Source organism: Euleptes europaea, chromosome 3 (assembly GCF_029931775.1).
Source record: "Euleptes europaea isolate rEulEur1 chromosome 3, rEulEur1.hap1, whole genome shotgun sequence".
NCBI classification, from domain to species: Eukaryota; Metazoa; Chordata; class Lepidosauria; order Squamata; family Sphaerodactylidae; genus Euleptes; species Euleptes europaea.
Genome location: NC_079314.1, coordinates 73302481 through 73318389, shown reverse-complemented (window position 1 = coordinate 73318389; position 15909 = coordinate 73302481). Strand labels below are relative to the sequence as shown.

General features: G+C 43.9%; 1 protein-coding gene across 1 annotated transcript in view; it reads right to left on the bottom strand.

Annotated features, from left to right (window-relative positions):
• TRHDE (thyrotropin releasing hormone degrading enzyme) overlaps positions 1 to 15909 on the bottom strand; it is a 267123-nt gene that overhangs the window by 179719 nt on the left and 71495 nt on the right. Inside the window, exon 3 of the mRNA XM_056846509.1 lies at positions 15569 to 15695. Within this exon, the coding sequence (XP_056702487.1) occupies positions 15569 to 15695 (127 nt within the window). The remainder of the gene's footprint in view (positions 1 to 15568; positions 15696 to 15909) is intronic.

Here is a 15909-nt window from a genome sequence, read left to right as displayed (position 1 = left end):
ACTCCTGATTATAAACTCTACAACATTCTGGATTGTTATCCCTATAACCTGTCTTCAAAATCTTTATGTAAAACCTCTACAGTGTACCTAATAGTATATTCACTTACAATAAAAAGATTACAGCTGTGGGGCTGGATTGAGACTAAATTTCCCAACAGTGGAATGGAACTCTCCTGCCTCCCCACTCCCACTGCAGCCCACTGATCTCCACAAATGCTGCTCCTGGGGACCAAGGACCCTGAGGAGTGGCATGGGCAGGGGGTCTGCAGCAGGAAGGCAGAATTGGTATGAATTGCCTTCGTTTGGATCCAGTCGCTGGTCTGAACAATCAATGCACAGAAATATTTTCTACAATCCCTTCTTTTAACTGATTTCTCTTATGCTATGCTAGAAATGGGACAAAACAGATGAAGCCCCCACTTTTCTTGGCTAAGCAACTTAGAGTGAGGGACTTTAACATGGCTTCTTCTATGTTTATTTAACCCCTACTGGGTTGTACTCTTCCCATTTGGAAAACACTAAAATCTCCTTAGAAGTTTTTTCTTAAAATGTTGATAAAATCTAACCCTATCCTGTGAATTAAATCTATACACTTCAAGGGAAGTATCCAAGAGTGGGTCTCTAGTAGAAACAAGATCACAATGCTACTTATATTCTCACATTAAATTATCCTTTCACCACAATTACAGGATAGTAGGTGTCTGCTAAAGTCCTGTTAGGTGGTTATCTACACATGTTTAATGTAAACATACCAATCAGCAACAGAAAAAAAACTAAAACATGCAAATATAATGAAGCAAATTTCATACATTTTATTTTACTTGGTGTTATTCCTTTACCTTAGTAAGTACAGCCATTAGTTTCAGCTGTACAAGCTTTGATGGTCTTGCCCAATCTACAAGATAGCTTGTGTGTGTGTGTAAAGTGCTGTCAAGTTGCAGCCGACTTATGGCGACCCCTTTTTGGGGTTTTCATGGCAAGAGACTGACAGAGGTGGTTTGCCAATGCCTTCCTCTGAACAGCAACCCTGGTATTCCTTGGTGGCCTTCCATCCAAATACTAACCAGGGCTGATCCTGCTTAGCTTCTGACGAGATCAGGCTAGCCTGGGCCATCCAGGTCAGGGCACAAGATAGCTTGCATCATATAAAATTCAGAGATAGGATGATATTCCATATTGGAGCATATGGGCTTTCAGCCCTCTCTCTCGATGGATGAAAACATGATCATTTCATATACTGTTATAATTTTAAAATGTCCTAAGTGGCAGTTCTTACCACACAGGGATCCAATAATCTTCAGGCTCTAGCCAAATAACTGGTTCTTCCCACAACAGCCAAATACCTCTAAATGTGCAGCCAAATACCTCTAACTATGCAACAGCCAGGCTCAGAGCTGCTAAAACACAATGTCACCACATGGCTACAAAAACTTGGAACATATGAACTTGTTCTCACAAATGGCAGCAACGAGGTTAGAAAAGCTACAAAAAAAGTTGACTACCAGCTCAGGAAACCAGCAACACTTGTTCAAAAGGGCAAGTAAATACCAGGATAGTAAACGGAGTTCTGAGTGCAAAGATAAAATGAAATGAGTGCCCGTGGTTAAAGTATCACTGAGGCACTTGCCAGAGGGGCACTCGCCAGTGAATGCCACATCCTAATAGCGCACCAGGTTCTTATGCAGGAATAAAATTGATTTAGGCAAATATCTAGTTCTCCTTCAGTCTGGTGGAAACTGTCATATCTTCTTCCCATTTTATTTGCCAGGACGAGGGAGGAAAAGCAGGGAAAGTCAAAGTTCTCAAAGGACAGGGCCAGTATTTGTCCTGGATCTTACTTCCCAGAGCTATATACCTCTGAGTAACATCCTTTTTTCCCCCAAGATAATTTTAGTTTATAATATTGTTACTTCCAAGTAGAATATACCTCATTTCATTTTAAACTTTTGTATCTAAACTTGCATTAACACAATTCACTTTCACTTAGCCAAACAATCTTCATTCTTTGTTATTTTATCATTTTGCTGCCTACGTGTGTGTATGTATGAGATTTACTGTCCAGCATAATTATCCAGTATTCTTACTCTAAATTTATACTGTTTTCATCAACAACAGTAAAATAAGTGTAACTATAACTTAAAAGGAAAGCCAGCTGGTCATTAAACTGGAATTGCTACTGCAAGCTTCTATTCAAATATATCATTTTAAATCTAAGACTAAAATTATTGGCTTTGCAAGTACTTTGGACTTTTTTCAGACAATGGAAGATCTGCTGATAATCCAGGTGATCTTTTAAAGCAGGAAGATTAGTCATACTTCACTAAATACTTTATCAAGAAGACTGGGCTCAAGTTTACAACTTTCTTCCTGAGCACATCCACAGATTTATCAGATTAGTATACTACAAGTGGGGACCCACAAGAAACTTGTGGGAGCAGCTGTTTCATTCTCTCCCCTTTGCTTCCTCCCACTACTTCTCTCACTCTCTCACTCTTTCTCCCTCCTATCACCCCCTTTCTTACTCTCTCTCTCCTCAATGCCTGTCACTTTCTCTCTCTTTCTGCCCCCCTACCCCATCACCCTCTCTCTTTCTGCCCTCCATCCCATCACTTTTTCTCTCTCTTTCTGACCCCATCACCCTCCTGGCCTCCTAAATTGCTTCCTTCCTTCCACAGCAGCAGTGGTGGCAGAAGCTCTCCAAGAATTATAACAGATTTCCCAACTATAGAGATCAGTTCCCCTTAGGGTTGCCAGCTCCAGGTTGGGAAATTCTTGGAGATCTGGAGACAGAGACTTGGGAGGGTGAGGTCTGGGGAGGCAAGGGTATAATGCCATAGACTTCACCCTCCAAAGCAGCCATCCTCCAGGGGAACTGATCTCAGTCATCAGGAGATCAGTTGTAATTCCGGGTGATCTCCACCCCTTACTTGGATGTTGGCAACCCTTGTTCCCCTGGAGGAAATGGCTGCTTTGGAGGGTGGAGTCTATAGTATACTCCCTCACCTCCTTAAACCCCATCCTCCTTAGCCTCCACCCCTCAAATCTCCAGGAATTTCCCAACTTGGAGTTGGAAATCCTATCTCTTTCCCACCCAACAGCCAACCTACCTTTATCTGCCCCTCTGTCTTAAGTTCTCTGACTTGCCCCCCCCCCCCGCGTGCACGTCCAGTCTCTGCCTTGGAAAACTCTCCACAGTGATGACCAAAGAAACTTTCATTAGTCTCCTCCTTTTTATCTACACAATACCCTGTGAGGTAGGTTAGGCTGAAAGTATATGACTGGCCAAAATCAACCAGTGAGCTTCCTCAGCAAAATGGGTATTTAAACCTGGGTCTCCCATACCCTACTCTGAAGCTCGAACCCGCTGCACCACATTAGCTTTCATAGGGTGACTGCTGGTGAACAGTAGCAAGCAGCCAGGTCTAGTTGAGTTATGCAAGTGGGGTGGTATCAAGTCACCCCAGAGGTTGCTTCCAGGCCTAGGGTTGCCAAGCTCCAGGTGGGACCCAGAGATCCCCCAGAATTAAATTGAACTCCAGACAACAGAGGTCTGTCCCCCTGGAGAAAATGGCTGCTTTGGAGGGTGGACTCTTTGGCATTATATTCATCTGAGGCCTCTTCCCTCCCCAAACCCTGCCCTCCTCAGACTCCACCACAAAATCTCCAGGAATTTTCCAACCTGGACCTGGCAACCACAGCCAGGCCTGGCCCAATGAGTCCTCCCTCAAAGGCCAAAATAGACCTGGAAAGAATTCTGCACCCTCCCCCTTGCTTTTACTGACAGAACCAAGCCTTGGAACACTGGTTGCCTAGCAACCGCCACTAAGGGAATCCATTGCTTAAAGCTACAGGCACTCTATTTATCATTTTCGGGTTTTTTAACCTAATGTTGTTGTTTTTTTAAGATTTCAGATTTTTCTGCAAACCTGGGGACCTTTTCAGGTTTGTAGGAAAGTCTGTCTTACCCATTTACAGGTCCAGTCATGGGATTTAGGTATCCAAAGATTTGGCCGACTTCGTTATTAGAATATAAGATATTTATTCATTCCATCCTCTGGCCTTCAGGCACTGCCAAAATCCATTCTCATTCCTATGCTACTAACCAAAAGTAAATTCTCCATAAAAAGTGCTGGAGTGTATTTAATTAAAAGTAAAACTTCAAGGTCTATATTCCCAACAAGCATCTAATTCAGTTCCAATGTCTAGAAGGTACATTTGCAAAGAAATTATTAACCTAGTTGTATGTGACATTTCAGAAGAGACAGAGAAGCTCTTTTGCCCTACAGTATCTAAGCCCTTGTTTCAAGAAGGATTTCTAAAAAGCATCTGACAAGATTCTCCACCAAACGTCTAAGCTGAAAGAAGGCATCCTATTAATTTTAAAAGATACAAAACAGAGGTTAGGCTGACTTACAGACCCTCATATCCATACCAACAAATACAAAGCTGCTGTGGTCGGAGCTGCTGGAGCACTGCGTCTGGTGCAGGGCCCCACTGGATAAAATTGACTTAGCCAGGTGGAAAATCAGCAAAATGGCAGGGTGGGTTGTCAAAGCTGTGGGTGGGCTCCTGTTATGGCACCCTTACCTTTCATTCAAACAGGTAGCTATGTTCAGGGCTGACGGTGTCCACCTCTCTGACTGCGGTTCAAATATCTGGATGCATGGGATTTGGCATGGGTTACTTCGTTGACTGTTGTTTTTGGAGCTTCGGCGGGAAATGGGAGGTTTGCCCAGCTCTTCTGGCAGTTTGGGCATTGTTATGGATCTATTGGTGGGGCGAGGCTGCACCGGCATGCCCACCTCTCCCGTTTTGGGGACCCCCTTATTGGGGTCTTGAGGGTTGAGCCACTGAACAGCATGCCCATCTCAGCGGCTGTTGGCTGGCTCTCACCAGCAGGTGGCAAGGGACCAATGAAGAGGTGTGTGCCTGTGCAGGATACCAGGGCTTGCCACTCGGCTGTTCTCCCCCAACACGCAGGAAGGGGAACTGGGGTTACATCAGCCAGCAGGCAGGTCACCCGATACTGGATCCATCCCCATACTGAGCTAAGGCTCCTGATCTTGTGTCCAATAAATCTGTGGCCTAATTTTCCCCAATATGTTATTGTCAGCATCCTCTCTTGCCCTGCTCCCTTACTCATCCCTGGGCCTACAAACTGGAATTTGCTTGGACTAGTGAATACAAGAGAGTACAAAATACACCCTGGAAAAGATTCTTCATGCCACTGTCATAAAAATCCTTCAAAATCTTAATATATTTACAATCAATTCTAAACAAAGTTACTGGATGTCATGGATAACCCTTTAAAAACCCATTAACTTCAATAAACGTAGAAGGCTGTAAAATGTGTTGTTAATTTTGCATTGAAAATAATTAGTATCTTTAATATAGACAGAACCCACCCAAGCAATAAGTCATATATGGATCCAGCCTAAATTGGTATTGGCCACAGATTTTTCCCTTGTTCCTGGTGCTTCTGAGATTCACGAGGTCTGATTTAAATGTGATGGAGGCTGAGACAAAAACACTTCCCCAGTGGACTTAGCACTCATACAGTGGCCTGTTTTAAACTGGGCTGCTATCCTTGTAAACCAGCTAACCAATGTCAAGGTTCTGCTCAACTCCCCTCTTCCTCTCTAAGGGAATTGTTAGGATAGGGAGATAGACATACATTGCCTTTCCTATAATGTGCTTATGATCAGGGTTTGGAGAAAGTGAAATATGGTTTTCTTAATAAATTAAATTTCCTTTAGTACTTTCTCAAAATACATTATTTTAACACATTTAAAGTGCTTTTCAAAGTACTTAATAAGCTATTGGGTTACTGTTTTTAGAATTCCTTTCATTTTATAAGGAGAAAGCATATTCCACTAGCATAATGGCAGTGCCTACGGACACATGCTTTCATGTGCGTTTACTAAACATATACGTGCCATGATTTACAGTGGAAACATTTACATATATTATCAATTCCTCTGTAAGTAGCATTAGATTCTAGAGATTATACCTCTGCAGAGGGGAGGGATATGAATGGGACAATTGTAGCATTACTAAAGAAAAGTTAAAATGATGTAAACTCCTGTCATTAGAAAAGATAGAAGTGAAAAACTACAATCACAGAGCTTATCAAGCCATTCTTGTAGTCCCCAGCTGATGCATATATCTTCCTGTTCTCATTTCTTTTATACTAGCTGCATCAGTCTAAGACTATGGCTTGGATCCAGCAATGCACGAGTGAAAGCATAAATGGACTTTGTGCTGTTCCGCTTGTGCAAGATTGTGTGCAACACACTAGCACTTTCCTCCCTGTATATTATAGTGCCCAGAAACTGACTGAACAACACTTTGGCAAGCAGAAACACAAGTGGGGATATAATCAGTTTGACTAAGCGCAAGCAGCTATTATGGTCTTTTCCTTGAATTTTTGCTTGCTCGAGAAATAGAACGCAAGTGGAAATTTTGTGCTATATGTACATATCAACCACAATTTTTCTAATATACTAACTGGAAATCATATTTTTGAAGACATTAAGTTGGATCCAGATTCAATTTTCCATCAGAGGAACAGAACTGTTGTATTTGTGTCATTTTTGCATTTTCTTTCTGTCTTCCTTCCTTTACCTTCCTCTTTTCTCATCCATAATTTTTCTGTCACATCTCCTCTGTAATGCCCCAAAAATCTACAGAAAACTCCTGTTTATGTTTCAACAATCTTGGATATTTGGAAGCCTAGAACATAGAAGCCCTGTTCACTCAACACATCCAGGGTGACAGTATTGCATATGGAGGGTTGAGAGAATGCTCTACTCCCCTACCTATGCACAACTGTATATAAGCTCCTGTGATCAAGTACCCTTTATACATAGTGCATCTGCTCTCAGAAAAGGAGTAAAATCTCAAGGCTGCTTTTCTTAATTCTCCAAATTGGTGTATTTTAATCTTATGACTTTTAATGGTTTTATATATATTTTTAAAAAGGTAAAGGTCCCCTGTGCAAGCACCCCCATGGGGTGATGTCACATCCCGACGTTTCCTAGGCAGACTTTGTTTATGGGGTGGTTTGTCAGTGCCTTCCCCAGTCATCTTTCCTTTACCCCCAGCAAGCTGGGTCCTCATTTTACCGACCTCAGAAGGATGGAAGGCTGAGTCAACCTTGAGCCGGCTACCTGAAACCGACTTCTGTCGGGATCAAACTCAGGTCGTGAGCAGAGCTTGGACTGCAGTACTGCAGCTTACCACTCTGCGCCATGGGGCTCCTTTAATATATTTCAAGTTGTAATATTGTCTTGATTGTAAAGGCCTATGGCCATGCACAATAAACATGACTGACTGACTGACCCCCCCAGTCCTTGCATACTTCTGTTCTAATTCTTTAAACTTCGTAATAGTATTAGTTAAACACAATTCAGAATGGCGAAGTTCACAGAAATTTGAAGCGGCAGTCTCCAACCATGAACTGGAGATCAAGACTCCATTTCCCACAAACCTTTGCTCGCTCCCACTCACTCATTCACCACTGCCCCCATGTGTCCTGTCATATTTCCGGTGCGCCTCCAGGTTTCTTGCACATGTTTTCTGCAATGCGTATAGAGCCTTCCCACCCAAGAGATTTTGGGTGCGTGGTTCTGAAGCTGGCCTTTCTTACCATTCCTCCAGTCATGCCTGGTTTTAGTCCGCGTGGAGGGCATGGTGGGTTTGGGGATCATGGCGGATGCGGAGACTTCCGAGAAGGACGAGGAGGTGGATTTAGGTCTCCTGGAGGAGAAGGGGGCTTTTGAGGATGTGGGCGAGGAGGCTTCCAAGGAGGACATGGAGAAGGCAGTGGACGTGGTCGAGGCAGGGGCCGAGGGGGGGGTGGCTTCAAAGGTGGTAAGAAGGTTACAGTGGAGCCCCACAGGCATGAAGGAGTCTTCATCTGCCAGGGAAAGGAAGACACATTGGTGACCCGGAACCTAGTACCGGGCGAGTCTGTCTACAGAGAGAAGAGGATCTCTGTGGAGGATGGGGAACTGAAGATGGAATACTGCGCTACAGCTGTTAAAAATTTTTTTGGTAAAATTAGGATTCTGCAAAATTAGGCCCGTTTTGATTCAAGAAATGCCAAAGTCCAAACTCCCCCAATTCGGATCCGTGCAATTTGGCGCGAGATTCGGAGTTCGGGGGGAAATTTGGCCGTTTAAAGCCATTAAAAACACATTTGCGCCTTACCACAGCTCCGGGGGGCATGTTTGGAGGTAGAGGTCCCAAACTTTTAGCGTAGCTTGAGGGGACCCTTCTTGCAAGAACCTCCAAGTTTGGTGACGATTAGGGTAGGGGGTCCCAAGTTATGGGGCCCTGAAGGGGTCCCCCCCTCCGCCCATTGGAATGAATAGAAATAAATAGACCGTTTGGACCCAGAGTTTGCAAAACCATGCAAAGCAACACGTGACGCGACCTTGGGAGTTTGCAAACCATGGAAAGGGACAAAGGCACACTAGCTATGCATAAGGAGCAGGTGGGGTGGAATTTCCCCTTTTGCATCAGACTCAGGAGTCTCGGGACCAGGCAAATGCATTAAGTCACAATTTGAAAACCAGTTTTGAGCGACCATCAAAATAGACCTAACTGATCTTATGAATGAAGGAAAACCTGAGGACACACAACTGAAGCCCCTCCCCTCAAACCAGGGAGAGAGAGACGCGAGCGGGCACACACACACACAGGCAGAACGGGCAAACCCCCCCTCAAACCAGTACGGCTCGGCCCCAAACGGGGAAAAAACCAAGGAGGAGGAGGCGCGGGTGCCGACCGGCACCGGGGAGAAACTCACGCAAGCCACACCGCCGCACTCAACCCCAGGCTAGGGGCAAAAAACAAAAGCAGAGCACAGCACACACTCCCGCAGAGGTGAGCGGGGACACACCCTCTGCAGAATGGCCGAAGCCCCCCCCCCTCCAACCAGTATGGCTCGGCTCAACCCCAAATGAGAAAAAAACCAAGGAGTAGGAGGCACGGCCCAGGTGCCGAGCGGAGAGAGACTCACTAGACACCGCACACTCAACTTTAAACTTTAGAACTTTAAAAGCAGAACACACACTCCCGCAGAGGCGAGCGGGCACACACCCCTAGGCAGAATGGGCGAAAGCCCCCTTTGGCTTCCCCCACCACCCACAGAAACTGCTCCACACACACACACACACACACAGACTCTGCTTTCCCCACACACACACACACACAGGAGAAAAGGTAGAGAGAAAAAACCCCAAAATCAAACTGTGTGGATGTCTTCCAGCAGGAGTACAGAGGAAAAGTAAATCCAATCCTATTCCTGTAAGCACCAGCAGCTCGGCCCAGTCAGGAATCGGATCTCTCAGCAGCACCGCCACCAAATTGGAAGGCAATGAATACAGTCGCGACGGGAGGGGAGGGACGGGCGTTTTTAGACTCTTCTCCTGGCCATTTCAAAAGTGAGAATCCCTGCTCTGATTGGCCAGGAGAAGACCCAGCTTGGCCACCACTGGCTGCGGGAGAATGCTGCTTACTAACTGACAGTTATGCTGCTGATTCTGAGCCCCTAAATTTGCCGAATTGATTCGGCGCCCCCCAAACTCGCCAAATTTGGCTTGCTGTTTTCCTGCCTTTTTAAAAATTCGGTTCCATCCAAACTGAAAACTACCGAATCGGGGAAAATTCGGCAGTTTTTCGGTTCAGGAAAAACCGAATCGACAGCCCTATACTGAGCCTGGAACCCCTTCTGCTCCAAACTGGCTGCCACCATCCTTGGAGGCATTGATCAGATCCACATCAAACCTGGTGCCAAAGTGCTGTATCTGGGAGCAGCCTCGGGGGCGACTGTCTCTCAATTCTCTGACATAGTAGGGCCAAAGGGGCTGGTGTATGCCGCGGAATTCTCCCATCGCTCAGGCCGCGACCTCATCAATGTGGCAAAGAAGCGAACCAACATTATCCCATCATCGAGAATGGGCGGCACCCACACAAATACCGCATGGGAGTTCTTAAATAAAAATATCTATGCATCTCAATGCCAGTTTTGAAACCCAAGCTCAGCAAAAGACCCCTCATATGCCACAGAAACAACTTGCACTCTGATGCCCTATTACCTTCATAACACCTTTTAATGATTTCAACTGATGTCCCTATCCATTCCTCTTAAAATGAGTTTTACAAATTCAAGAAATCTTTACCAGATGAACTGAGATGTGGCACACCAATGAAACAGTCAAACTAAATCACACTATTGTATGCAGTAGGATAAATTAATTAGCATGGTGAAATAAATGGTGGGAAAAAACAAGAGCAGGACTACTGAATAGGGACAGAAGCTGTTCAAATTCTTAACACAGTCCTCACACAATTCTGACTGCTGTTCAGGATCCCCGGGAATTCCCTTCTGCACCCTGAAGCAATGCACAGTTGCTCATGATTAAGGCGAGATTTCCATTAGAAACAGAGCTCCCAACTCTTTTATCAACATGTTTGTCTAGGGATCTGGGAAGCATAATCAAAGCCCTCTGGCCTCTTCCAGTTTCTCTTGCCATATCCTTTCAGAGAATAAAGGGCCAAAACACTGGATTTTAAAGGTGTTACTTTGGTTTGCTTCCACTGTTTTTAGGCTTAATGCAAAGTGATGATTCTGATCTTTTAAAGCATTCATGGATTCAGTCATATGCACATGAAGGATCTCCTCCTTTATCCTTATGTACCTGAAGGTGCTCTGAGGTCAGCTATTGGAGGAGGAATCCACTTATTACATGCTCATTTGACAGAGCCATGTGAAGGTCTTCTCGGTAACTGTTCATATGATGTGGCACTCTCTTCCCCAGAAATTCTGTCTTGTTCACTTTAGGTCTTTTCCAGTGCCATCTAAAGGCTTACCTGTTCTGGAAGGCCTTCAAGTAGAATTGTTGTTTTATTTCGGACTTTTAAATTATGCTACTTTTATTTTGTCAGTTTTTATCATTTATCTTATTGAGTTTTTCTTTCAAAAAAATGACACATTGCATTGTATTTTATTTGCAAGCTGCCTTGGGTACGTTTATTACAGATGTGCAGTTTATAAATTACCTAAATAAAAATAAATAGCCAGCTGGCTATGTTCATTTATCATACTTCTTTGACTATCATGGGTCCCTTTTCTTAAAAAGAAAAAAAAGAATAAACTTATTATACTAAGAACGCACATTCATTTTTTATCCAGTAGAAGAAGTAAGTGGCCAGTAGCCATTAGTAGCATGGTTTTTCTTTGTGGGCAAGACAATTTAGGAAGTGAACAATTGTTAGAGCACAACAGCAGCACAATAACCAAGGAAATTTGGATGCAGCCTTAGTTAATGACCATTGTGGTAATAGTTAACACTTTGGCCACATTCAGCTATCCATACAAATACACTTTACATGTGTAAAGCAGAAGCTCCCATAATTCATACACACTTTACTCAGGTGAACCAAGTAAGAAGATGTCAAAGTACAAATTTGTACCAGTAAATACTGCCAAAGAACACATAAATGATAAATTACAATAGTGTTTGCCAACCAAGAAGATTTCAAGTTAAGTGTAAACTGGCAGACAGACAAATCTACAGCAAGATAGTTTCAGAGTCTGTGTCTGATGAAGGGAACATTGACTCTCAGAAGCCTACCTCCTGAAATGCTTGTGGTCCCGGGCAGAGCAATCCTTAAGGGAGGGGGAGAATGCCCTTAGCAACTGGTGCAACCCATGCAGCAGCATTAATGGCACGTGTGTCTGCTAAACTGGCACTAATGCTGGAGCAGAGCCAGTTACATCAGTTCCAGGGAGCAGCATGGCAGTGCAAGGCTCAGGCACCGGTGCAACCTCATAGGCAGTGTTTCCCAGGTGCAAGCGTTCTCACCAGAGCCAAAGGAGGAGTTCTCAGGGTGTTCCTGGGGGAGGAGCTGACTTGAGTCAGCTTCCTAAGCCCTTTTGTCCCAGGAATGCCCCCATTTACAGGCACCAACTTGTGCCTGCAAAATCAGTAACACAGCCCCGTGAAAACCCATGGTTTTCAATTAAACAGTCTTTTTGGCTTGTGCACCTGGCAGCAAGCTGCTCAGGAGGCAGCACGGCAGCACCGTCCCTAACCACCCCCCTACTCAGGATTGCGCCGTAAGGTGCAACTGGACTCAAATCTAACAAATCTACAGGAAATATCCCTGAAGTTCTACAACAACTTCAAATAACCAGAAAACGTCTGGCACACAAATCAATACTCTTAATAATAAATCTAACCCTTAAAGCATGGTCACACACCTTCAAAGGACATAAAGCTGTATACCTCACATTATGTGAAATCAAGATAAATAAGTGACTTTCCCTGTCCAAGGATGTGTGTTTGCACTTGTAGTTACTGCTAAATACACTGACGAATGAGTTTTCACATAATCAACAGCAGTTCAGTGTTAGTTTGTTGCTAGCAGTTCTAGTAATAGCTAACTGTTGGTATGTGAGATGCCTGCAGACAATATAATGCTTAGGAGCACAGATGGTTCAAGTTCCCATTTCATAGGTAGCATCCTTTATGCTTCCTTAGTCAATGGAAAATATGGGATAACTACTATTTTTCTCCTCAGACTAAGCACAAATTAGACAGAAACAGTAGTTTAATTTCCCCTGAAATTAGTGTGCAACCAATATAGGAGTGAAGTACTTTACTGAAATGAATGTGGGAATAACCTTCTTCTGTAAGTACAAACACAAAAAAGGAAGCCTTCTCAGTAATGTTTCTCTTGTTAGTAATTCAGAAACAAAGCAATATCATTTGTGTGGTTTTCATGAAAGCGTTGACGGCACATATGTATCTAATTCAGAGACTGTACTTCCAAACCGCTCTCAGGCTGAATCATTATTCCTGCCTCCAGAGCAGAAGTGAATTGCTGAGGTACTCTCTCACTTTTACTCAGTCTCTCTCTTAAACACACACACTTGCATACTCTTTAAAAAGTAATGACTATTAATATGCATATATATGTATCATCATTAATGTCAGATGTTGAAAGGTAGTATGAAAAACATTTGGCAACAGTGTCAGCCAGTTCAGCTCCAAAAGCCCTTATTCGTCAAGTGTTAAACTCTTATGAACTCATATTAATATTAATGGGATTATTTTTAGATTTCAAGCATTGCTAGAAGATTCCTGAGCACAGACAAAAGATGAAGTTATATTAAATGAAATATTCCGTATTTTTTGCTCCATAGGACGCACCGCTCCATAAGACGCACCTTGTTTTCCTCCTCTAAAAACTTGTCTTATGGAGCGAATGCAGGCTGGGCGCATGCGCGTCGGGACGGTGCGAGCCGGCGTTCCCCGCCCCGACGGCCAGCTGGGAGGCGGGCGGAACCGCACAGAGCCAGCTGGGCACGTACGCGTTGCGCTGGAACAACACGAGCCGGCTCTGTGTGCCCCAGCTGGGAGGCGGGCCGCACAGAGCCGGCTCAAATCGTTCCAGCGCGCCCAGCCGGCTCTGTGCGCCCCGCCCACCTGCCAGCGGGCCGTCAGGGCGGGGAAAGCCGGCTCACACTGGAACGATGCGAGCCGGCTCTGTGCTCCCCAGCTGGGAGGTGGGCGGGGCGCACAGAGCCGGCTCGCATCGTTCCAGCGCGCCCAGCCGGCTCTGTGCGCCCCGCCCGCCTGCCAGCGGGCTGTCAGGACGGGGAAAGCCAGCTTGCACTGGAACAACGCGAGCCGGCTCTGTGCTCCCCGCCCGCCTCCCAGCTGGGAGGCGGGCGGGGCACACAGTGCTGGCTGGGCGCGCTGGAACGACGCAAGCCGGCTTTCCCCGCCCCGACGGCCTGCTGGGAGGCGGGCAGGGCGCACAGAGCCGGCTGGGCGCGCTGGAACTAGGCGCACAGAGCCGGCTCGTGTCATTCCAGCGCGCCCAGCTGGCTCTGTGCGCACATTCGCTCCATAAGACACACAGACATTTCCCCTCACTTTTGAGGAGGAAAAAGTGTGTCTTATGGAGTGAAAAATACGATAGATTTCAATCATACTTAAAAAAAAAAACACCCCAAGTGCTAGGATTTCTGCAACAACATGTATGCCAATTAAACTGTAAAGGAAGCACATACACACAAACACACAAGGCTCTGGAGTCTCCAACAAGTAGCTCATGAGATACAGATAGTTTGCCAGCTGCTGCAGAGTAGCTCTAGGCTTTTGTTAAAAAGAATTTATTTCATGGGTTTTTTCTCTGTGCTGCTTAGCTGATAGCTTCATTTCTGGTGCTCTTCCGAGTCCACGTTCCGTTACTAGGTCAGAACAAAACTTGCTCAGGAATGGGAAGTAGAGAGAAATAGCTCTCATTGAAGTAAAAATCGGTGATCCCTGCTTTGGTATTGCTCCCCATAATACACTGTAGTCAGTAAATTACTTTCAATAATAGCCACCTTTATCATTTAAATGATACAACCACATTTTACTTGAACAATATATGGGGAAAAGGGTATTTTCATAATTTCCTGCTGTCTACATATGTGATCATCCAAAATTAACAATCCCGTGTTTCTTTCAGATAATAGAGAATAAAGACACTGCGGTTTTCTTTTAACTTTTTTGTATGTCTCGAGATACAGGTTCCCCCACACAAACTCTGTGACTTACATCCTATTTGCTTGATAAGCACTTATACAGGACAAACTGCAGGCTTGCATTAAACTACAAAGCAATAAACTGCAATTAGTGTAATCTCATGTTAACAAGCCTCTGTGTGGCTATTTGACTTTAACACTGTATTGCATGCAACACATCAATAAAGAGAGGACAAAAAGAAATAGTATTTCACACATATTAAAATGCATAATACACCCACTTGTGGCAGTCTCAATTAATGTATTAGATGCAAGACTAAGAAGAATGCTACTCAGCAGGCTAGTGCTTTAATGAAGTAGGCCATGAATTCTAGGAAGGAACACCTGGTGTTGAAAATCAGAACAAACCTGGGATCAAAAAGAACTGCTGAGTAATATATTTTCTGAATCTTGGTTCCAAACATTCCTAAAGAGGGTAGGTATAATAACACAGTGTGACATATTCTAGCTTGTTGAAAAGATTGTTAACAAAAACAAAAAAGGAAGGAGAACATATACTTTTAGGCTCGGGTTCAATGAACACCAAAGTTTTCTTTAGGATGATTCATTCCAATAAGGAGCATTATAATACATATCACTGTTTAGAAAACAATCTGTTTTAAGCGTTTTTTTTAATGCTAAAATGTTTTGTAGATAATACAGAGATGAATGTAACCAAATAAATATGATTTGAAGGTTAAAAAAACATATTGTATGTGTGTAAGTGGGCACACACACTCCCTCACAAATCGATAAACTAAATAGCAGAATGTCTCTTCTCTATTGTACTATGTCCATACCAATTTGACTATTCCTTACCAGCTACCCATAAGGCTAGATTAAGAGCAGGAGACTGATCTCTTCTCTCCATTATTAGGAAAATGAATACTTAATGATGTTATTTTGCCTAAAAGATTTTTTTTAATTACATACCCTACACACATATGAACTTTGCTCTTCACATGCAAGAGAAAAGCTTACCTAATTTTGGAAGTGAATAGGGTACTTTGAAGTAGTCTTCATAAAACTCAATTAGTCTCCGAGTAATGTTCAGAGCATAGTCCCCAGATCCTCTTCTAATGGCATCAGGTCTTGCATATAATCGTATCTGATTGAGAAAAAAAATAATTATATTTTTGCTGATAGCTGTTGCTCTCCATCTTAACTGAAAGGATAAAACAGTCTAAGACTTTAGGGGGACTCTCTCCCTAGCTGGGTTTTCTCTCTGGGGTCCAATAATAGCAGATTGGATAACGTGTCTAAAAGAAATTGCACAATTAAAGTAACGAAGTTGAAAATGTCAACCATCCAGAACTGTAGTT